Source organism: Sturnira hondurensis, unplaced genomic scaffold (assembly GCF_014824575.4).
Source record: "Sturnira hondurensis isolate 20B ecotype Veracruz unplaced genomic scaffold, ASM1482457v3 Scaffold0021632, whole genome shotgun sequence".
NCBI classification, from domain to species: domain Eukaryota; kingdom Metazoa; phylum Chordata; class Mammalia; order Chiroptera; family Phyllostomidae; genus Sturnira; species Sturnira hondurensis.
The window spans coordinates 4084217-4108860 of NW_028094263.1; the positions used below are offsets into that span (position 1 = coordinate 4084217).

General features: G+C 45.3%; 1 protein-coding gene across 1 annotated transcript; it reads right to left on the bottom strand.

The window, feature by feature from the left end:
- Nucleotides 1-1054: 1054 nt before the first annotated feature.
- Nucleotides 1055-22695, bottom strand: CWC25 (CWC25 spliceosome associated protein). Its single transcript, XM_037033403.1, has 10 exons — nt 22502-22695; nt 20202-20374; nt 15351-15587; nt 12533-12602; nt 11128-11255; nt 10419-10482; nt 9346-9548; nt 8862-8960; nt 2685-2846; nt 1055-2182 (listed from the first exon to the last, which is right to left on the bottom strand). Exons 1-10 carry the CDS (start codon nt 22517-22519, stop codon nt 2068-2070), a joined length of 1269 nt encoding a protein of 422 aa, XP_036889298.1. The 5' UTR covers nt 22520-22695; the 3' UTR covers nt 1055-2067.
- Between the last annotated feature and the right edge of the window lie 1949 nt (nt 22696-24644).

Sequence of the window (24644 nt, forward strand, 5' to 3'; positions counted from 1 at the left end):
CTCCTCCCCGGGCCTGACAGAGACCCAGCCGGCCTACACGCGCCTCACAGCCCTGCGCCCAAGCAAGGAGGGGAGAAGGGTTGGGTGGGTCTCGCTGTCTACCGCTGAAGAGGGTCCCTCTCTGGGCCCCCCAAAGCCAGGGTTTGGCTCTTTCCTGCAACCTGACGTGCCAAGATGGCGGCACCACCACCGCTGGGGAGGGGAGAAGGGGCGGGAAATGTGAGGAGGGTGGGATGTACCATTCCCACCCCGAGGGAGAGAGGAGGAACACAGCCAAGGGAAAAGGAAGTCCTGCCGGGAAAACCAAGGAACGCCCCCTCGCCCCACCCAAGCGTGGATCTTCCCACTCCCCCGGGTTTAGGGCAATGCTCCACCCGCGGGGCACGCCCCTTTCCCCCAGGGCCAATGAGAGGAGGCAGCCGGGAACCTTGGGTTTTATGAATGGGTTCTGCACCCACCCACCTGCCGCCGGCCACCTCCCGCCAAAGGGTCAAGAGACTGCCGGCACCTTAAGGCACCTGTCCCACAGCAGAGGCATAATCGTCTTATTCTCTGGCTCACTTCATGAAATCCTTGAGGAAACTGCCCACTCTTTGTAAACATAATGCTTTTCGAACCAAAGGTCTCCAGGTATTTAACCCAAATGATGGGTCATAGTGTTCTTTGTGGAAATCTGTAAATTTGGTTCTTAGCACATGGTCACTCTTTAAACAGTTACAAAAATAAATGTAGCCTTTATTACCAAGTAATATAAAACACATAATTAACCCTAGCGTGGGGGAACAGGATGAGGTGATTAAATGAATAACAAGTGTATACTACTTTGTCTCTGGGGAAAGAGTGAGTTTTTAATATTACAGTGTCTGGCATCATAAGCACTCAAAAAAAAAATAAATCCAACTGCATTTTAAGCAAAATTAGGAATTAGAAGAAAAGCAACAAGCCCTGCTAATGTGTGGGTCAAGAATGCCTAAGAAAGAGTTCAGGAGTCAAATGAGGGCTTGTGGTAAAAGACCAGAGAAGGTAAAGGAGTAAAGACAGGAGCCTGGTCCCATACGTTTTTAGGTTTTTTAATAACTGACTAAAAAACAGTAACAAACAAATCCAGAAAATCGAGAATTACTGTAATAAGATTACTACCTGATAAAAGGGAAGCTAGGACATCAACAGCTTCCATTTTATTTTAAGAGTGAGGGAGCACACTGGCAACTGGGTCCTGACTTATAAAATCATTTGACTTCATCACTGCACTTCCCACACCAAGGCTCTAGCCAGTGTAAAAGGACAGACACCCTAGATCCCATCAGATCCCAGGCCCCTCCTAAACTACCCCGATTTGCAGAGGGGAAGAAAAGAGCTGACCTACCTTACTGTATTACTCCATAACAAGATACAATGTGGTTCCATTAAAGTCACTTACCACACAAGATAGTCTCACAAAGCTAACTTTTTTTAAAAAGCATGTAAAAATTACCGTTTGTACCTATACACACTATACTTTTACAGTTTGAAAGATAGTCCAATGGGTCAACAGTTCATTTAGGGATTTTTAAATAGTTTCCCCTTCTAGATTCTTTGTCACTCCCTTGGCTCTGCCCTAACCTGACATCATTGTCACATATCTACACAAACAAATGTTCATTAAACACAATCTATTTTAGTGACTCTGGAGAGGGAGGTTTCTAAAAGGTCTCGTATATACTGAGGTGGAGGGATAGGTGTGCTCACACAGGTGGGAGGGAAGTGGCAAAAGAAGAATCACGACCACAGGGAGCAGCCTTTCAGAGTAGGAGTGCTCACACTTAGACGGTCTGGTACCCACCCATTAAAAGGTCAAAATCCACTCTGCACCCAGCAGAAGTGGCTGAGGGTCCCATAAAACTAATCACACTAGTTCTCAAAGGTGTAGCAATTTCGGGAACCGGTGGAGGAGAGTCACTTTGAACAGTGGTGGTTTGACATCTGTGGAAGAAGTCATCTGAACTCTTTAACTCTTATAAAGAGAATGTTTAAGGGGTCAGCAGCTTCCCTGGAAAATTCAGGAAAATCAGCAAGACAGAATGGTTTTCATCTTTTCATAAAGTTCTTCTCCAGAGCTACCGAGGTTCTCTGTAGAGAGTAGATATTCCGCTTCACCCGATCCTCCAGGGAGGAGGCAGACGCACTCTCTAGCTTCATGCGGCTACAGAGAGAAGACAGACGAATGTAAGTGATAAGCATGTCAACTGGTCATCCCGCAAAATGAGACGGAACAGGTTGCTAGCCACAAGGGAGAAACAAGCTTTTAAGCCCACAAAGATGACAGTCAAGTGACTCCATCTGGAACTCAATTTTTTAAACCAGTTCCAAAGGGCAATTTTATCTTTTTTCGAAAATAGACAAAGCCTCATTGGAAAAACACTTCCTGGGCCGTGAATTCTTGTTTAAAAGGAAGGCCAATGAGATTCAACAAAAATATCAATTCCCTTCTCCTCCCCTCGAATCAAAAACATCCTACTCTCTGATGAGAAGTGGGAGGAGTACCAAAGGTGGGCTGAAGGCTGAGCTCCATGTTCTCTCCGCACAGACACAGAAACATGGGCACGAACAGTGTTTGAAACAGAAGCAATGAAGGAACCAGCTGCCCAACTGCATCCTGGGACTGCAACTGGGAAAGCTGTCCAGCAGGATGTGGGTGCACTCACTGGATAAACTTCCCGTCCCGAGAGTCCAGCTTCTCCAGCCGCTGCTCTCGTTCGTCATCCTTAGCGTGCTTCTTAAGGATGTTCAGTCTCTCTTCTTCCCGCCACTTGGCGTTTTCCATCATCTCTTGCCGTTTTCGCTCAAGTTCTTCTGATGAGAGCTTTCTTTTGAACACAAAAATCATCCTGTCAGGTCTACTTCTCTCCCAGCAAAAAAAGGGAACCACCTCAGGGAAAAGAGAAATCAGGTAGGACCCCAGGTTCTCCAGCTCACTGCTCATCCCACAGACACGCCCAGCCAACTGTCCAACTCAGCGTGCATTTTCTTCCTTCCTAACATCCTGATCAAATGGTTTCATCCAAATTTCAAAAGTTTAGTGAAGGATTCCACACCGTCATTCAATAATCTCTGGAGTGATTATTCTGAAATATTACATACAAAATATTCCAATTGTTTGCTCAACAACTTATAGAACACAGGTGGCAAACACAAGGCCCAAGGGCCGACCAGCCCTCCATCTTCTTTTATCTGGCCCAGCACCTTGTTTCTACCCAGTGGCAGTGCTGAGCTCTCGATTAACTGTTCAGGAGTAGTTACATTTACACGGTCCTAAAGTTACATTCGGCCCTTTGCAGGCAACGGCTGATATGGCCTCAGTGAAAATGAGTTATAGAAGAACAGAGGACTACATTATCCATGTGACTATTGACATCTACCATCTACCCACTGGAGATGCCTAAAAATTCATGGGATTATTACACTAGAAGCCAGATGCCTGAAGAACTTAACCTCACAAAGTAGCAGGTGGGTCTTCTTTCCCAGCACTCGCTGCAAATGCAGTTAGGGCAAGAAGAATAGGCGATGAACCAGTGCAACCACTATTTAACAATGTCAGACACCCAAATCCATTGCTTCTCAAATGGGTGTGATGTGCAGATTCCCCTTTAAAAGCAAAAAATATTATCAAAGTCTTGCTAGTGCCCTGGCTGCTGTGGCTCAGTGGACTGAACTCCAGCCTGTGAACCAATGGGTTGCTGGTTCAATTCCCAGTCAGGGCATGTGCCTGGTTTGCAGGCCAGGTCAGGTCCCCAGTAGGGGGTGCACAAGAGGCAACCACACACTGATGTTTCTCTCCCTCTCTTTCTCCCTCCCTTCCCCTGTCTAAAATAAATAACATCTTTTCTAAAAAAATTTTAAAAAACAACAAAGTCTCATAAGGGAAGGGACTGGGAGCCCAATTTTGAGAAACAAATTTAAGATACTAAAACTAGACATTAATTTATGTAAAATGAAATGGCACACCCCCTTTCAAAACCCCACTAAATAAAATATATAAAACCACAAAGACAATGAGGAGAGGAGAGGAGAGAACGCTGCAGAAGAGATGCCAACAAACTGTGGGAAGGCAGAGTGGATGAAGGAGTAGTAACGGCTTTAACAAACTGGAGGAAATGGAACCCCAAGTGCCCGATACTGATCAGAAGCAAAATCCGGGAAAGGCTCAGAGACCACGGGCCCCAAGTGCTTTGGAGGAGGGCAGCAAGGCACAGGGCTGAAAACAAAAGAACCGACGTCAAGCCTGTGTAAGAGGCAATGAAGACACTTCCGCCTAACTTGGGGAAGCACTTGACTGCTCCACCAAAGGCCTACAGAAGACCATGCTGAGGGGAGACCCTTCCAGCAATAGCTGGAGAACTAAACCAGACAGACAGGAGACCAGAAGATGCAGAGGCAGCAGGTACAGCAACGGAAGCTGGCAGGGCCGCCAGGGCAAAAAAGGGGCAAAACGTCAGTTCACATACTCAACCCTAGGGCTCCAGCCCCTTCTTCACGAATGCCAGCAGCCAGACCTAAAGCCATTGGTCAGACAATCAGAGAATTTTTCCTCTGGGGAAATTTAATGGTTCCTCACGAGAGAACCAAAGATACGGATATCTGAGTGTCACCAGCTGAAAAACAGTTCAAACCTAGACAAAACCTGCCCATACATAATACAGGGATGTCAGCTTTTTAGTACCTCACTCTGATACATGCACAGAAGGTGAAATTATCACCAAACATTTCAGGAAAGGTTCTAATCCGAAAAACAGACGGATGCAAAAGGAAAAGGGAGAAGGATAAAGCACACGACTTCTCAAAAATCTGCAATTAAAAAATCTGAGATAACAAATGAAAGATATTACATCACTGAAATGAGAAAGAGGAGGATTTTTTAAAGGAACATCAGAACATGAACCATCTCCCTAATTTCTAAGAAATTAGGGAGAATAAAGAAGTTAAGAAACAATACCAGAAAATTTCCCATACTAAAAGCCATGGGTCGGATTGAAAGAGGTAAATATTGACCCTAGAAAAAAAGGTAAAGAAAGGAAATATATCCTTATTATTCTGCTTGGCAATGAAAAGTATCAATGAGCCCTGGCTGGTATAGCTCAGTCCTGGCTGGACTGAGCACAGGCTGCGAACCAAAGGGTCGCCAGTTCGATTTCCAACCAGGGCAAATGTCTGAGTTGCGGGCCAGGACCCCAATAAGGGACATGTAAGCCACACATTATTATTCTCCTTCTCCTTCCCTTCTCCTCTCTCCAAAAATAAATAAAATCTTAAAATAAAAAAAAGAAAGAGAAGTCTCAATGAACAATATATAATATAGTAACATAAATCCACATACTAATTAAACCAAAAATTGTGATATATAATGGGAAGATGGGGGGAGAAAAACCATGGGACCAGGAGTGTATAAGAGCTTATTTACCCTGATTTATGTTACTATTTACCCTAACAGTAAGAAAATATCTAATATCTAAAACTGATGAATTAAGAGACCACAACGTATGCATATATTTTTTTTCTTTTTTAAATTAAAGCTGGCAACAGTGAAATAAGGAAGGGCTTAAGACAGAAGAAGCAACAGGGACAGCCTACGCAAGGCTGCTTTACTCTCCAGAAACATTCTAAGAAAGGGAGTCACTCAGGGCTGTGTGCACTCACTGAGAAGCCAAAGCCACAGCGACAGATGTGAGCCAAGGAAGGAATGCTTCGCGCTCACTGAAAAGTTGGAGAAAAGGGGCCTTGGAGACAGGTTCGGGGGGGTTAGCCCAGGGACCAGCTTCTACTGCCCATTGCTCCCCTCGTTATAAGTCTTGAGTGGCCCCTTAAAGTTTAGGAGATGCACCCCTGAGAGGGAAGGAAGGCATGGGGGTGCTCCTGGGGGTGCGGTTTGGGGAGAGAGAGCCAAGTATGTACATTTTTGGAAATAAGAGGGCTGCCAAAGAAAGGGCTCAAAAAGCTGGAGGTAGGCTGCCACTGGGCAGCCTGACTAGAAGTGAGGTTAGGCGAAGTTTTGTTTTAAGACCTTTGGACTTAAAAAAAAATGTCTGGCCCTGGCTGGTGTAGCTCAGTGGATTGAGCACAGGCCTGCGAACCAAAGAACCGCGGTTTGATGCCCAGTCAGGGCACATGCCTGGGTTGCAGGCCAGTTCCCAGCAGGGGACTCACATGAGGCAACCATACATTGATATTTCTCTCCTTCCCTTCCCTTCCCCTCTAAAGACAAATAAATAAAATCTTAAAAAAAAAAAAAAAAAAGAAGGCATTTTAGCCACTTCTGGAGTGTGTCTTATGGTGTTTTTTTATAATTTGTTTTGAGCATACTTTTTAAAAAAGGTTTTATTTCTTTATTTTTAGAGAGAGGGGACAGGAAGGAAGAGAGGGAGAGAAACATTAATGTGTAGTTACCTCTTGCATACCCCCTCCTGGGGACCTGGCCCACACCCAGGCATGTGCCATGACTGGGAACCGAACCAGCAACCCTTTGGTTCACAGGCTGGCACTCAATCCACTGAGCCACACCAGCAAGGGTTGTTGTTTTTTTTTAATACTATAAAAGTGTTGTGTTGGCCCTGGACAGGTAGTTCAGTTGGTTAGAGTGTTGTCCTGATCCATCAAAGTTGCAGGTACAAGCCCCAGTCAGGGCACATCCAAGAATCAACCAATGAATGCATAAATAATTATAACAATAAATTAATGTCTTGATGTCTCAATGTCTCGAAGTCTGTCTGTCTGTCTCTTTCTCACATGGGCCTTTCCCCTTCTCCTTCCCCCAGGCATGTTCTCTCCACCTTTCTTTTTCCTAAGTTCCAAGGGTCCTTCTTTTGCCTCTGGGACTCGTTTCCTGAGCCCACACAGCCCAGCTGGCTCACCTTTTCTACCTCTGTGACTTTCTAAATAAAACTTTGCTAGTATTTAAAAAAAAGTTTTAGCCCTGGCTGGTGTAGCTCAGTGGATTGAGCGTGGGCCTGTGAACCAGAGGATTACAGTTCAATTCCCAGTCAGGGCACATGCCTGGGTTGCAGGCCAGTTCCCTGCAGGCCAACTCCCAGCAGGGGATGCACGAAAGGCAACCATACATTGATGTTTCTCTCCCTCTCCTTCCCCTCTGAAGATAAATAAATAAATAAATAATAAAATCTTAAAAAAAAAAAAAAGCTTTGTGTTGCCTGTAAGAAATTTAGAAAGCACCGAAAGCAATGAAAACTAATATAACAGAAATCCCCAAGTCCCCCAAAAAATTTTTAAGAGAAAAAAATCATTTTAGTTTATACAAGACCTGCTTTAAATCAAGAATCACACTGCAGAAGACAAGCTTCATCTGTTCAGCTGGTAAGGAAAGTGTTTCAGATCACCAATTAAAACACACGTACAAAAGAAAACAGAAAAAATTTTAAAATTCTCATAGAACCTTCAGGTCCTTATGAAACTATTCAGTGTCTCTCAATCTGAGAAACAATGATTACATAATGCTAAGAATGGTTTTACAGCCATAATTTTTCTTTTTGTCTTAATTAGCATCATCGTGGTTTCATAAAACCATCTCAACTTCCTGGGACACCAAACCAAAACAAAGGGATATCAAAAAATCTGTGCATTAAAGTTTCTGTGCTTTGCTCTGGCTGGTGTGCTCGGTGGATTGAGCTTGGGTTGCACCAAAGGGTCACCGGTTCAATTCCCAGTCAGGGCACATGCCTGGGTTGTGGGCCAGGTCCCCAGTGTGGGCTACGAGAGGCCACCACACACTGATGTTTCTCTTCCTCTCTTTCTCTCTCCCTTCCCCTCTCTCTAAAAGTAAATAAATAAAATGTTATTTTTTAAAAAATTAACTAGAACTCATATTTAATATACAACAAAAATAGAAAGTTTCTGTTCCCAGGAACTTAGAGAATCAGGCAATTAATAGTTAAAAGGGACCTTAAAGCCCTGGCTGGTGTGGCTTAGTGGATTGAATGCCAGCCTGTGAAATACAACATGTCATTAAGCAGGAGTGTCCAACCTGTTTTGGGAAGGCCCAACCCGCAGGCCACATGCAGCTCAGCACGGCTGTGAATGCAGCCCAACACGAAATTGTAAATTCACTTAAACCATTATGAGATTTTTTTTGTGATTACGTGTCACAGTACATTTAATGTGTGGCTCAAGACAACACTTCTTCAAGTGTGGCAAAGAGACACTAAAAGGTAGGACACCCCTGTTATCGAGTCTTAGTGGTTCTCGTGTTGGCTGCACATCAGAACCACCAATGAGCTTTAGAAACACTGACGTCAGGGCCGGCCCCCGAGATTATGACATCACAGGGCTGGAGTGTAGGCGGGAACTGGAATTTTTTAAAGCTGCCCAGGAAACTTTAACACATGGCCAATTTGTTGGGGCAGTAAGAGGAACTTCACGAAAGTGGCTCATCTGAACTTCCGCCGAGAACAACTGAGACCCAGAGGGAGGGCCTCTCCTGGGCACGGCCTCGGGTCCGGGGCCGCACACCTGTGCTGTCTGGCCCACTCCTCACCCAGCTCAAACACAGAGTCCACCTTAGGGTGTCTGCCCTCGAGGAGAGCACCCTGTTCCCCTTCCAGCTGATGTCTTAAGAAATGAACACTCCCTCAAGAAAAGCTTCTCTATGGAAAGCTCACTGAGAATTAACGTGTTTACAGATGTCAAGAGAGGGTCCATTTGTCCCTTCACTGTGCCTCCCACGGACAGCGAGGGGGTGGGACAGACTGCTGAAAGTTGACATGAATAATTTAAAAAGTTGGTTGGGGCAAAAAGGTCCACCTGCCCTGGTTTCAACCCACTCCTAGACTCAGGCCCGCAGGCTCTGAAATTGATCTACTGGCCTGTTGACTCACCTGGTATACCCAGGTGCGTGCCGCCTCTGGTAGACCTCTTTTTTAGGTGATGGGCTCTTAGTTCGGCCTCTCTCTCTCCTGTTTACCTTAGAGTTGTGCCTGTAACAGACACAAAGGGGAGAGAAGAGAAAAGCTTTTTCAACACAAGGGCTTTTATCATGTTGCTCAAACGACAGAAGAAAAGCTAACTGTTTTAGTATCATAACCCAAACTGAAGAGAAGAGAGGGCAGACGTGGAAGAAAAACAAAGGCACAAAGGTACATAAGATTATACATTAAACTCGCTCTAGAGATTCCAAATACATAAATATGTAGTTCTAGGGGCCTGAGCTTTACACTGAGGTGGGGGGAAATGATGTAAAGGGAAGAACAAAGCAAAGGCATTCGAAAAAAGTAATGAACAGATATCTCCAAAAGCAAACCACCTGTTGTGACCAGGCCCCCCACCAGTATAGGTGATTCCACAGCGAATTCCCAGACTCACAGTTTGCTCGGCCTTGGGGATCGTGACCTCCCGCCCGGGGATCGAGACCTCCTGTCCCGGGACCCTGCTTCTCTGGCACTCTTCTTGCTGGCATGTCTGGGAGGTGAAGGGGAGGAACTTCTGGACCTGCAGTGATTCTTCCACCCATGCACTCCCTTTGGCTCGGCCATCAAAGGACCTTGGCTGCGGTGTGAGTCCCTGATCTGTACCATCAAGGAGAAGAAGCACAGCTGCTCACAGGAAAAGCCAGCAGCTCAGAAAATACAGTGAAACAAAAGAATGAATGAGCACCGAGGTTCCTTAAGGAGGCAACCGTGTAAACCAAGCCCTTCACAGAGAACTGTGGAAGCTTAGAAAAGTTATCTTCAGACTTCTTTAAAAGAATGTGCTGCTCTGGCTGGTATGCCTCAGTGGACTGAGTGCCTGCAAACCAAAGGGTCGAGATTCGATTCCCAGTAAAGGCACGTGCCTGGGTGGCAGGCCAGGTCCCCAGTAGGGGGCATGTGAGAGGCAGCCACATATGTATCTCTCCCTCTCTTTCTCCTTCTTCCCCCCGCAACCCACACAGATAGATAGATAGAGAGAGAGATAGACGGATAGATAGATAAAATAAATCTTCCAAAAAAAAAAGAGAGAAAGGAATGTGCCTACCCAACCACCTAAACTGGCTCAGCTCTTCACTGCAACTTAAGGGGTAGCGAGAGGCAGAGCATGGGAGACAGGACCTAAGGCTGAATATACTGAGGGAAAAGACGGAATCCAGAGGGCTGTGCATTTGTCAAAAGTCATCCACCTGTGCACTTAAAACAGATGCCTTTTGTGTAAATTACGTGCAGAGGGATGGACAGATGCCTAAATGCCCCACTAAATGGTGGTTTAGCCTCTTTGCTCCGAGGGCCCTGAGCTCTGGGATGAGGAACAGGCCTGTCCCCAGCAGCGCGGCTCTCGGGTGCTCACCCTCCCTCCTTCCCACAGGATGTCTGGTTGGCTGCTAAAAACTCTCTCTCTATAAAAGCACCGTCAAGTTGGCACATTCCACGGTCCCATTCCCTCGGAGAAGCCCACATTCTTACCTGTAGGCCATACCCAGGAACCTTGGACAAAACAGAGGAAGACTTTGCTATCTTCTTTTGAGATCTAAGGGAGTAAAACATAGTCGGTGAAAAAGAAAATGCATCAAGGTCCAGTTTAAATCTCTCGTGCTCAAATGTGCTCCATTTCGATGGTGAACTTCCCCACCTCCCAGCTCTTTCCCAGGAATATGCCTCTCTACTTGGACCGTCTCTGCTGGAAGATGCATCAGCACAGTCATGTTTTTTCCTGTGGAAAATCGTGGGCCCAGCTTTCCAGCCCTAATGCCTGCACACATTCTTCTCTCGCCTCATACTGCCATTCCAGGGACTAAGAGTGAGTTGGCGGTGACAATGATGACTACAGAGAAGATGTACAGAATGGGCCCAGATGGGCCCATTAATTCATTTTTTTTTTAAATTAAAAGCCTACATAAAACTCGCTTCTGTCTTGGTGGAATCACAAGCTGAGGTGAAAGTCATATCCAGGATGTCTGACCAAAGACCTCTAGGGCTGCGGGGTCATGCCGAGATCTCCAAAGGAACTCCTGTGCTAGATGACAAGCTCCGTGGGCAGAGGGCCCGTGTAGGAATTCACACTGAAACCCCAGTATCTGGCAGTTCCTGGCATGGAGTAGGCGTTCAGCTGGTGTCTGTGGAATGAATGAGTAAACGAATCAATGACGAGTGAGGCCTGGCTCCCCACGCTCACCTCCCCGAGCTGCGCTCATCCTCACTGCTGCAGCGATCGCTACTCGAGCTTCTGTGCTTGTGTTTCTTGTGCTTCTTTTTCTTCTCCTTCTTTTTCTTCTTCTCCTTTTTCTCCAGACTCATTTGCAACTGGAAAATGCCCAGAACATAAACACAGCAGATTACTGAGGCCCCTGCCGGTGCTTCAGAGGGGATTGGGTTATACACAAACTGTCTGACTCCAAGCCTCTGGATCTACAGGGGGCCAGGAGTTTCCCTGTCAACAGGCAGAAGGTCTTAACCCTGGATGTGCTCAAATGGCCCCCAAATGAAGAGAATCTCTCATGGGTGGGGACAGGAATTCATGCTTTTAAACAGTCCCCAGAGCCACTGCCTAGCAGTGTTCATGTCAAAAGAAGTCCAGCTCCATTAAAAGTAACTGGAGACGATAAGACCAGTCTTTAAACTCTCCTTACCAGCTGATCCCAGAAACAATCACATAATACGTCATGTGAATGTTCAACGGGCCTTAGAGGCTCTACTGCCTGGTCTCCTGAACACGCTGCCTGCCCATGCTTTCCACGGACATACCCCATACCCCTCATTTTCTGGAAAATGACATCACGTGGTACTTTCCCATCCAAAAGACACAGATAGAGGAAATCAAGATTAATGAAGCTTGATAAATTAAGACTGCATAAAATCACCAGGAAAAGGCCTCTAAAAGACAAAACTTTTTAGTCCCAGAGAGGGAGATCAGTTAGAATGTTGTTCCAAAATACCCTGAGGTTATGGGGTTCCATCCTAGGTCAGGCCACAAACAAAAATCAACCAGCTCTGGCTGCTGTGGCTCAGTGGACTGAGTGCCGGCCTGTGAATCAAAGGGTTGCTGGTTGATTCCCAGTCAGGGCACGTGCCTGGGAACCTGCAGACCAGGTTCCCCAGTGTGGGACGTGCAAGAGGCAACCACACATCGATGTTTCTCTCTCTCTCTCTTTCTCCCTCCCTTCCTCTGTCTAAAAATAAGTAAAATCTTTAAAAAAAGAAACCACAACCAACAAATACATTAAGTGGAACAACAAATCGATATTTCTCTCTTTCCCTTCCTCTCTCTCTCTAAGTCAATTTAAATTTTTTTTAAATTTTTATTTATTTATTTTTTACTTTTTAGAGAGAGGGGAAGGGATGGAGAAAGAGAGGGACAAAAACATCAAATCGGTTACCTCTCATAGGTGCCCCCGGGGAATCAAACTGGTGACCTTTCAGTCTGTGGGATGATGCCCAACTAACTGAGCCACACCAGTCAGGGTGAAAAAAAAATTTTTAAGCCATTGTTTTCCCTCTCATAAGGTAAGAGTAAACAGAGAGAAGTGCTCACACTAAGTAGCTAAAAGACACTCCTGGTGCTTATATGATGCATTACTTACCAATTCTTTGATTTTCTTCATTTTCACAGGATTGTTTAATACCTCTCTTTTTTTCTCTTCCTCCTTCTTCCTAAAGAGAGAAATTTATAAAAATCGTAATGAATTCTTTTAAGTCAAGAGATTAAGTCACTCATTCTACTCTTCACAATTCTATGTAACAATCTTATATCAAAACTCATGGAGACAGACCCCGTGCTAAAACCTGTGTGATGGTGCGGAACCCAGAAACCTTCCCCAAATCTGCGTGAGGGACCGACTATTGTGGGGAAGCCCGCACTGGTTCCCTGTCATGCAAGACAGTTCAGTGTGTGAGGCTTCACACTCAAGGCTTCCCAACTGGCCAAACACATAAGTGGGTGTCACACTGCGTGCCAATCGGCTGCTATTTAACCAGTTGGTTGTAACTTTCCAATACAACATCCACTGCTTAGCATAACCGCCTGGGAAATCAAGAGAATGCATTCCCCTTCCAAGAAGCTGTACTCTCATACACTGTTCACAGGTGGGTAAATGGGTCAACCTTCCGGGAAGACAATTTGACAACACTTACCATGGCCTCACAGACTCCTTGGTCTCACAAATTTGTTACTTAAGGAAAGAAGGAAGTTCACTATGAAGGTGTTCGTATTAAAATTTGAAAACAAGTTGGGGCTCCAACAAGAAAGTATTAATAAATTATGGAATATACATAAATATAGACATAAAAATGATGTTATAGAAGTGTAGTTGGTGGCACAGAAAGATGTCCAATATACAAGATTAGGTGGGAAAAAGTAGTTTACAGGACACAACGTTAGTATACCAGTGTCCATAACAGCATTATTCACCATGGCCAAAAGGTAGAAATAAGTCCATCCACAGATGAATAAGCAACATATATAGTGTGAAATACTGTTCAGCCTAGAATAGGAAGGAAATTCTGACATACGCTACAACATGAATGAGCCTTGAAGACACTATGCTAAGTGAAATGAACCAGTCACAAAAAGACACAAATTGTATGATTTCACTTATATGAAGTTCCTACAGCAGTCAAACGCATAAAAACAGAAAGCAGAATGGCGCTTCCGGGGCTGAGAGAAAGAAGAAATAGCGTGTAGCGTAGAGAGTTCCAGTTCTGAAAGGTGGAGAACTTCCAGCGACTGGCTGCACAACAATGTGGACACACATAACACAACGGAACTATACACTTAAAATGATTACAACAGTAACTTCTTAAAAGATTTTAATTATTTATTTTTAGAGAGAGGGGAAGGAAGGGAGAAAGAGGAGGAGAGAAACTTACATGTGCGAGAAAAACATCCATCGGTTGCTGCCCGCATGTCCCCAACCGGGGTCCCAGCCGGCAACTCAGGCCATGTACTCTGACCAGGAATCGAACCAACGACCTTTCACTTCGCAGGATGACACCCAACCAACTGAGCTACACTGGTTCAGGGCAAGATGGTAAATTTTGTGCTATGTGTATTTCACTACAATTTTTTAAAAAGTGATACTCTGGGGAGGGAGGTGGGGAGCACTGGGGGGGGGGGCAGGACAGGGAATATAAAACAGAAAACTGTACTTGAATAAGAATTAAATTTAAAAAAAGTGATATTCTGACACATGCTCAACAAGAGTGAAGCTTGAAGATACTGTGCTGTGAGAAATAAGCCAGTCACAACAGGACAATTACCATATCATTCCACTTACATGAGGTAACCAGAGTAAATTCATAGGGGTGGAAAGTAGAATTGCGAGCCCTGGCCAGGCAGCTCAGTTGGTCAGAGCATCATCCCAATAAGCCAAGGCTGCGGATTTGATTCCCAATCAGGGCACATACGAGGGTCAACAAACAAAAGCCTAAAGAAGTTGAACAACAGGTTGATGTCTCTGTCCCTGTCCCTGTCCCTCCTGCTCCCCCCATCTCCCTAAAAATCAGTAAGTTAAAAAGAAAAAGAACACAGAATTACGGCTGCCGGGGCAGGAGGGAGTGAGGAGTTACTATTTAATGATTATAGGATTTCAATTTGGGATGATGAAAAGTTCTGGAGATGGACGGTGGGGATGGCCGCACAAGAATGAGAATGTACTTAACAGCACTGAACGTAGACTTTAAAGCAGTTAAGATGGCAAATTCTGTTAAATATATCTTATCACAATTAGTTAATTAAGAAATATACAAAACAGGAGAAAATATTTGCATATACATATACTATATAACATCCTTACATATACATATACATGCAGTATCTTCAATATATAAATAACTTTAAAATTTTTTTCAGAGAAATATAAACATTTTTCAATGTTCAACCTTATGTACCTGAAATAAAATACTGCAAATTAATGCTCCCACCCCAAAATAATATGTATAGCATGATCTCATTTAGCACCCAATATGCAGCTACAATTGATCTGTTAAATATGAGGGTTTCAAGTGAGATTCTAAATTTTCTTTCTAAAGGGTTCTGCTACAAAAAAAGGAGGAGGAGCAGAGAAAGAAGACCATTTACCCACCTACCGAACTCTATACATATCCCCAAATTTCCAAGAAGCTGCTAGCCTTTCTCACCTTGCTTACCTCCTATTTTTGCTTAAGGGTCAACAGTAAATGAATAAATCTGGTCTGGGCTGGTCTGAGCCAGTCCACTTGCCAATATCTTCTGGAATGGCCTAAACCACGCACCTTTAAAGGAGCCTTCTTCCCAACATCGTGAAGCCCAAATGGACAAATCCCGTCCCGATTGGACAAAACCAGTCGTGAAGTGCGAGGCTATGTGACATCTCGACCAAGCACCTTTATAACCAAACCCGCTTCCCAGACTGTCGTCAGTACCTGATGATGAAGAGTGGGTCCTCCCGGATCTTGCTGGCCATATCAAGAAGGGAATTGGCACCTGATGGGGCAAAGATAGAGCCTGGGAGGAGTCCTGTCTCAGAAGAACAGCCGGCCTCCTTCTCCTCCATCTTTTCAAAAACGTATTTGTCAATGGGGCGCCCCAGCAAGTACTCATCCCGGTTCACCATCCCACCGGGACCTTGGTACATCCAGTCCAATTTTTCTTCTTTTTTCCTAGTTCAAGAAAACAAGAAAAGAAAATGGTGACTCCTGCTAACCCACACACAAAACCTGAACATGAGGGAGGGAGAATCACAGCTGGTCAGAGCAGGGCTCATTCTACGGGCACCTGGCGTGGGCTCAGCACATTGCCGCACACGGGAAGCGGTGCTTGCACCATGTAGCAGGGAGACCATTTTCATCACTTAGCGCAAATTATGGGGGAAAACAGCGTTCCTCAACCCGGGGCACAGAGCTTCCCACGTCTCCTCTACAGTCTTTATATTACCCTTTCATTTTGAGGACAATCTGAAACAATAAGTGTATTCTGTATCACCTCATTATCAAGGACAACTTCAGTGACCACATACGCAAGCGTGATAGGTGTGTGTTTTGGAGCTTATTTTCATACTGGCACAAGAGGTTGTACTACATTCGAGATCATGAAAAAAGACCAGAAATAACCTAATAAGAAATTTATACTTTCAAGCCGAAAGAGGGGGGGCCAAATTATGTCACGGTATCGTGCCAAACACATATTTCCCTGTGGTTCTGCCAGGAAAAAATGGTGAGAAAACTAGACCCTCACACAACAGACAATACAGGCATGCTGCATTCATGAGAGCATATGCTGAAACAGCCAGTACCACACTCACACTGCAAGTAGCAAAGTGTTCTTATGAAAACGGTATTATCTATAACATTTAACTAAATGTTTTTTGAATATGACTTTTTTTAGTTTATTTTTGAGAATATGTAACAACTGTAAGCATGAAGAATGTCTTCCTGGTTACATTTTCTTTTTTTTTTTATTTTATTTATTTACTTCTACAGAGAGAGAGAGGGGCGGGGGGAAAGGGAGGGAGAGAAACATCGCTGTGAGAGAAACATTGATCAGTTGCCTCTGGTAGACGCCCTGACCAGGGACAGGGCATGTGCCCTGACCGGAAATGGAATGGGTGACCATCCGCTTTGAGGTCAATATAATGAGCAACCAACTGAGCCATACCAGTCAGGACATGTCTCCAGACTTTTTTTTTAATTAAATATTTTATTGCCCTGGCTGGTGTAGCTCAGTGGATTGAGCATGGGCCTGTGAACCACATGATTGAGGTTCGATTCCCAGTCAGGGCACATGCCTGGATTGCAGGCCAATCCCCAACAGGGGACTCACGAGAGGCAACCATACATTGATATTTCTCTCCTTCTCTCCTTCCCTTCCTCTCTAAAGATAAATAAATAAAACATTTTAAAAAATAAATTAATTAAATATTTTATTTACTTATTTTTTTAGAGAAAGGGGAAGGGAAGGAGAAAGAGTGGGAGAGAAACATCAATGTGTGGTTGCCTCTCATGTGTCCCCTACTGGGGACCTAGCCTGCAACCCAGGCGTGTGCCCTGACTGGGAATCAAACTGGTGACCCTTTGCTTCTTAGGCCCATGCTCAATCCACTGAGCTATACCAGCCAGGGCTCCAGACATTTTTAATGAGAATAATCTAAACCAAGCCCTGGCCCTGCAGCTCGGCTGGTTGGAAGTCATCCCACTGCGAGGTTGTGGAACCGATCCCCTGCTCAGAACACCTACAAGAAGCAACCAACAAATGTATAAATAAGTGGAGCAACAAACTGATGTTTCTCTCTCACTCCCCCTTCCTCTCTTTCTCTCTCTCAAATCAATCTATTTTTTAAAAAGTTTTGTAAAGAATAAACCAATAACATTGGGTCATAACACTTTATTTTTTTAATTTTTTTTAAAGATTTTATTTATTTATCTTTAGAGGGGAAGGGAAGGAGAGAGGGAGAGAAACATCAATGTACGGTTGCCTCCAGTGCATCCCCTGCCGGAAACTGGCCTGCAACCCAGGCATGCGCCCCGACAGGGAATCGAACCGTGATCCCTTAGTTCACAGGCCCGTGCTCAATCCACTGAGCTACACCAGCCAGGGCCATAACACTTTAGATATTTTTCTCTATTACAAGGATTGGTTTGTGCCCTAACTGCTGTGGGTCAGTTGGTTGAGCATCACCCGCTCCACTTTTTCTAAAAATAAATAAATAAATGACTGAACAAATAAATAAAATCTTTAAAAAAAAAAGGACAACGAAGAGATCATGCCTATGTACACCTGACACTAGTGATAGGGAAACTGTGAATAAATATTCACTTATTCATTTTTAAACATTTTATTCACTTGTAAACATTTACTCAGTATACTTCCTATGTGCCAGAGAGATGAGTAAGGCCAGGAGTATGAAAAACATTCAGGCAATTGAGATGCTCACAGGTTACTGGATGAGGCATATGGGTTAATAAAGTACCAAATGGTGCTGAGAGCTAAGCACGTGTTGAGGGGACTCCGCGACACTCAACACAGAACTGCCTGGTAGGCATCCGAACACACAGAGACACGAGAGGGTGGGTGGGATACATGCTGGAGTCATCAGCATGAAGTAAACAACTGGTTTTACTTAGAGAGCCCAAATTTCTGACACATCAGGCGTATGATGTGCAATGCTTTGTTAAATAAAAATTTCAAAATAATCTTTTTACCTTTGGTTACCGGAAAAGTGAACTTTTATGATTAAAGGGTAATCCTTCTAGCCCTGGCTGGCGTAGCTCAGTGGATTGAGCGCAGGCCTGCGAACCAGACGATAGCGGTTCAATTCCCAGTCAGGGCACATGCCTGGGTTGCAGGCCGGTTCCTTGCAGGCAAACTACCAGCAGGGGACGCACAAAAGGCAACCATACATTGATGTTTCTCTCCCTCTCTCCTTCCCCTCTAAAAATAATTAATTAATTAATTAATTTTTTTTAAAAAGGGGTAATCCTTCTAACGTTGATATCTGCTTTAAAATCAAGGGTTCACAAGATCTGAAACTTCATGTACAACAGTGTGTGTTCACTTTATAAGCTGCCCAGGAATTAATTTGAATGTTTGACATTCATTTATATTACATTATAATGTGAAGTATACAATTTATGTAAAGTATATAGAGTAAAATAATGTGTATCTGGGTAAAAAAAAACTTTCATTCTCTTATCTCATTTTACACATTAATTCCCTAAGTATATATATATATTTTAAAGATTTTATTTATTTTTTAGAGATAGGGGAAAGAGAGAGATAGGGGAAAGAGAGAGAGGGGAAATCTCTATCTCTCTAGGGGAAAATTAATTTTCCCCTATCCCTTGAGGGAGAGAAACATCCATATGTGAGAGAAACACGCTTTTCACACGCCCCCAACTGGGGCCCTGGCCCGCCACCCAAGCATGTACCCTGACTGGGAACCAAACCAGAGACCTTTTGGTTCATAGGCCAGCGCTCAACCCATTGAGCCAAACCAGCCAGGGCCCTAAATATATTTGTACATTCTCAAACTCCATTTATTTTGAAACATTTCAAATTTCATACTTAAGTCAGAATGGCATTCTCCCCAATCTGTTATTCTNGATTTTATTTATTTTTTAGAGATAGGGGAAAGAGAGAGAGAGGGAGAGAAACATCCACATGTGAGAGAAACACGCTTTTCACACGCCCCCAACTGGGGCCCTGGCCCGCCACCCAAGCATGTGCCCTGACTGGGAACCAAACCAGAGACCTTTTGGTTCATAGGCCAGCGCTCAACCCATTGAGCCAAACCAGCCAGGGCCCTAAATATATTTGTACATTCTCAAACTCCATTTATTTTGAAACATTTCAAATTTCATACTTAAGTCAGAATGGCATTCTCCCCAATCTGTTATTCTGAAAAAATGTAACTGTCATCCTGCCCAAGTTCCACGGCCACATCCATGAACTGAAAATGGGTCTCACATGCACACACCCAACCTCGAATGTCACACACCTCTTGTCATGAACCTGTTAAGGGGAAGCCCCACACATCCAATGGGGGACACGGGCTGCACATCACCCTGGAGATTTGCCCCTGAGAACATAAATGAGGGCAATGATAGTAGATTACTCCACTTTAGTCTCCCTGTAGCTTTTATTCAAGTCTGACTTTAGGAATGCACTGCATAGCTTTTACTTTTTATTTTTCTCAGAACACACTTACTCCCACCTCCTTTTGCACCATGGGTAGGGTAATTATTATCTGCCACTCCTGCCCTATACTATACAAGAGGGAACAAGGAGGGTAAAATCTAGGGGGACTGCCCACAGGCACACAGCCTTTACTGACAGAGACACCACCCACCTCCTTAAAATGAGCCTGCAACGCACAAACAAACAAAAGCAGGAACAGGCCCTGACCCATACCAGAGGCAGGGAGTGGCAATCACCCCAGGCCATGGTTATTTGCCAAGCATCTACCGTGAGCTTGGCCTACACTAAGCCCTTTACTTGTTATCTCATTTGATCTTCAACACACCTTAGCAACTGGGAACTCTCACTCTCTTGGGTCTCCTGAGGTAACCCCGGCTCCCAAAGGTGCCCCAAGTTACATGGCTAGGCTAGGACATGCCAGGCCAGCCCTAGAGCCCAGATCGGTCTGACTCCAAACCCGGTCTCTTCGCCAGCCGACGTGCAACAACTGGAGGATGCACCTGCAGGCCAGTCCACAGTTCCCGACACACCAGGACACCCCCTGGGCAAACTGCCCACCGCACCCTCAGCTCCCCGCTTACTTGACAGCGCCAACATCCTCCGCATAGCGCTGCATCTCCTCCCGGGCCCTCTCCTCCCGCAGCTCCCGCTGGAGCTCCTCAATCTTCTTCCGCTCGGCCTCATGCTTCTGCTCAGCCTTCCACACCTTCTCCACATTGCGGAGCGTCTGTGGGTGCCAGCTCTTCTTCAGATTCTGTGATAATGCACAGGAGGGAAAAAACCATTCAGGGAGTGTGGGCGGTAAGCAGGTAACAGGCCCTGCCTCACCCACCCCTCTGCACCCTAATCGGGCCACAGCAGGCCTGTGTAAGGACAAGGCATCGTTAACAATGACATGGCTGACATCCCATATTCTCACACACCAGGGGGTTTTGTTCAAGCACGTCAAGCTTCAGGATATACAAGGCTCTTCCTTCCTAAATTCCCGTCAAACACTTTTAACCCGAAATGTGTATGAGTCTGACTTCCACTGGTCAGGTGAGGGTTGGTGATGATGATACAAGAGAAATGCAGTGGAGAGATAGAAAGGCACAGACTCTGAAAAGCAACTTTCAATCTTATGAACAAGACTTTCCTTCCTTCAGTTCACTTGGTCCGCCTTACACTTGCAGTTTACAGTCCCACCTAGTACCTCTTTCAACTTTCCTTCCCAGGAATTTCTCCTTCACCCTCAAGGAAGGCCTCTCCTCCCCACCCTCCCCAAGAGCCACTACTCTGGTTCAGCTCCCCTAAATCAGGGAAGGTCTCCTGGAGGGAATGACATCTGAGAACAATTATATATTAGCCTAGTAATGTAGAAAAAGAGGAAGAAAGGGTTAAGATTTCTAAACAGAAGGAACAGCACACACCACGGGTGAAAGCCCAGTGGTGAGAAAGAACAGAGCACAGATAATTCACTGTAGGGGCTGGAGGCAGAGTAGCTGATGGACAGGGGGCTCAAGATGAAGCCAGCTAAGAAAGAAAAGACTAAGGGCCTGACAAACCAGTTAAGGGGGTAGACTTAGTTGACAGCAGGAAATACTAAACAGTCATATGCAGGTGAGAGGCATGAATAGCTCTCATGTGAAGAATGGACTGGAGAGGAACAAGACTGGAGACCAGGAGACTGATTAATAAGTCTAAACAAGAAAATGTATACAAGGTACCTGGCACACGGGAGGTGTTCAATCAGTGAGGCCTCCCTCTTCTTCCTTTTCTCTCTGCCTTCTTGTTCTTCCTTCCCCCTCGTCAGGTCCTCCAGTCCTTCCTTCCTCCTCACCCCTCCACTGCCTGCCACCCTTTTCCTACAGTCCCCCTCCCCCTTTTAATGTGGGTGACTTTGCTCCCCAGGGAACACTGGCAATGTCTGGAGACATTTTTGGTTGTCACAACTAGGGGAGAAGGTGGTACTAGTCGCTGGAGGCCAGGGATGCTGGTAAACATCCTACGATGCACAGAACCACACACACAAACAAAGACTTATCCAGCCCAAAATGTCAAAAGCATGGAGGCTGGGCAACCCTGGATTAGAGCTTTCCTGGCCCTAAATGGAGTTACCTGAAGAACACACTAAATTCGAGGAAACTGGATGGAGTACTGGAATTTATACTAATCAACGACACCAAATATCAGACAAATTTTAATACAGCTACAGGACAGGTGACTAAATTGATCTATCTGCTGATTCAATTAGCTCCCCTTTCAAGAGGTTAGCATGTTTTTGATCTTGCACCATACCCTGGTGGGTCACTGCCTTATTGGGATCCTAGTCCCCTAAATATGAACTATACAGTTTAAGAGAAATTGCCACTTAACTTATATTAAGTGCTACAAATTCAGAAGAAAGTTCTGACACTACAGATCGGGATACTGCATGGAAGAAGAAACGGAAAAGGGTCCCTTCGGGTTTAAAATAGACTCCAGGACATGGCTGGGGCGGGGGGCGGAGGGAATGGGGCACAAGCCACGCCTACTACAGCACAGGACATCGCTCGGAACCCCTAACTGAGCAATGGCTTTGTGTCCCAAAGCAAGACATACAAAATAATGCCCCCGTGGCCAGTCCTCCTTTCTGCCCCATGGTTCCAACCCTGGGCTTTCCCAGAATTTCCAGCCTGGATGACCCCCGCCATAAAGCCCACAAACAACATCTGCCACCCTTGGCAACACACCTGGCACGCCTTCCCAAGTCTCCAATCAATCCCTCCGTGGCGTAGCGATCTGTCCCCTCCCCTCGAAAGCAAGGCTTCGTTGACAAGGTTACCCACTCCTACCCCCACCGATTTCCGTCCCCAGCCGCAGCCCGTCTCAGTCCTCCTCAGGCGAGGCCTCCCTCACTTACCAGGTCTCCGCCTCCCATGACGGTGGAGACGTTTCCTCACTAAGTTGACCTGGAAGCGTCAGGAAGGATCGAGAGAAATCGTACAGAAATAGTTCACACCCAGATCTATCCTCGGGGTCCACCGGCTGCCACAGTCACTGCCGGATCTAAAGCCCACTTCCGGGAGGGCGTCCTATGATCACGACCGAGTCGCAGGGCGATGACGTTATATTCTGGCGCTGCATAGCAGCAGCGTCCCCTTTAGTTTCGCAATTTGAGGCGTTGAGGTTGCGGCTTGTGTAGTCTGGTCTAGGGTTCCTCGCGTTGGCATTACACCTGGTGTCCCGAAAGGTTTGTTAAAGCGCCGCGGCTCTGGTCAGTTTCAGTGCTGATGGGCCTGGCCCAGCGGTTCGGTTGTCATGGCAGCGCGCCCACGGCGTCCCCCTCCAAGCTGCTCTCCGCCACTCCTCGCGAGGCCCCATCTTGGACCAGCTTCGGCCTCCTAGCCTGGACACACACCGCCACACCCCGGTTTTCCGAACGGCTTCTGAAACCCTCATTCTCCTCAAACGTCGACGTAGCGCCGACTCCCTTAAGTCAGACCTACTTTACAGAGATACAGAAACAATCGACCCGAAATTCCATTGGCTGCTCAGCACCGAACCTCCGAAATCTGCCAGCTTCCCCTTTTCCTTTCCCTTAATTAGCGATGGAAGAGGCGTCCCTCCTCCTGTTTACGGCTGACGGTTCTTCCACTCTGGATCCCACCCCTCACTTCTGATATTTCTCGACTTCCTTCTGTGTCCTGTATCTCAGTATTTGCTCTTTGTCGTCAGCATTTTAGATGATGACATTCGATTGTTCCTTTAAAAAATTAAAAGGCCTTTTCTTTCCCCCAGCAGTTGCTGACACTGTGCTCTTCGTTCCGAACTTGAAACGAGTTGTCTCCACTCAGGAGGCAAGATGTCTCCACTCAGGAGGCAAGATGTCTCCACTTCATCTGCTTAATCTCGCCCCTTCACTCAACTGTTCTTCCCGTGATCTTTAGTAACCCCACCCCGCCCTGTATTTAAGTGACACATTCATCCTCATGTTGATCACCCTGAGCCTTCGGTGTTGAGGACCACCGCCTCTCCGTATGGGAACACCTTTCACTTGACTCTCCACACCAGTCTCCAGATTTTCCTTTTCTTCTCTAGACCATTCTCAGGAAGCATGTTTTTTTTTTCTTCATCATCAAGCATCTTAGGTTCCGTCTTAGGTCTTTTCACACAGTGCTCTTCCTGGAAGATCTCATCTACTCACAGGGCTTTCAGTTATACATATGCTGATGAATTCCAAATTCATTTACTTCAATCGTATCTCTCTTTTAAGCTCCAGAGTTTTAATCCTAGCTATTAGGCATTTTCAATTAAATATCTGGAAGATGCTAAAACTGGACTCATCCTCTCCCTTATCCATACTCCCTGAGTCCAACTCTTTCCTCCCCTATTACCACCACTCTGGGCCTGTCCCTCATCATATATGAACTATATCAACAAAGCTTTTACTTCAAAGAAAATCAGTATCACTTGACATAAATAGAATGGAAAGTCAAATTGAATATCACTAAACACTGGCTAGATATTTTTGATTTAGAAAAGAATTCAGAAATGTTAGCTGACACCAAATAAAACCTCCCTCAAGTTACTAGGGAATGAAAGGATTGAAAAAGGGATAGTTTTTTCACTCTGTGGCTCAGTGTTTGTGTGTGTGTGTGTGATCTGTTTGCTAGCTGATGTCAAATTGCATTTCCCTGTAGTATCCATTTCACACGTGGGGCAAAGTGGGGAACAAAATACGAAGCCACAGTACAGCACTGGAGTGTGGCGTGGTCTCCATCTATTTAAACAATTAAGTGGCAAAGGAACATGAAAGCATTTCAAATATCAGTTTGGTGTATTGTCTAATGAGAAGCCTGTAAAACTAATATCAATTGGGTTTAAGTAATTTCTTTTTATTAAGATTTTTTATTTATCTTTAGAGGAGAAGGAGAGAGGGAGGGAAATATCAATGGTTGCTTCTTGTGCATCCTCTGCTGGGAACTGGCCTGCAATCCAGGCATGTGCCCTGACTGGGAATCGAACTGTGATCCTTTGGTTTGCAGGCACATGCTCAACCCACT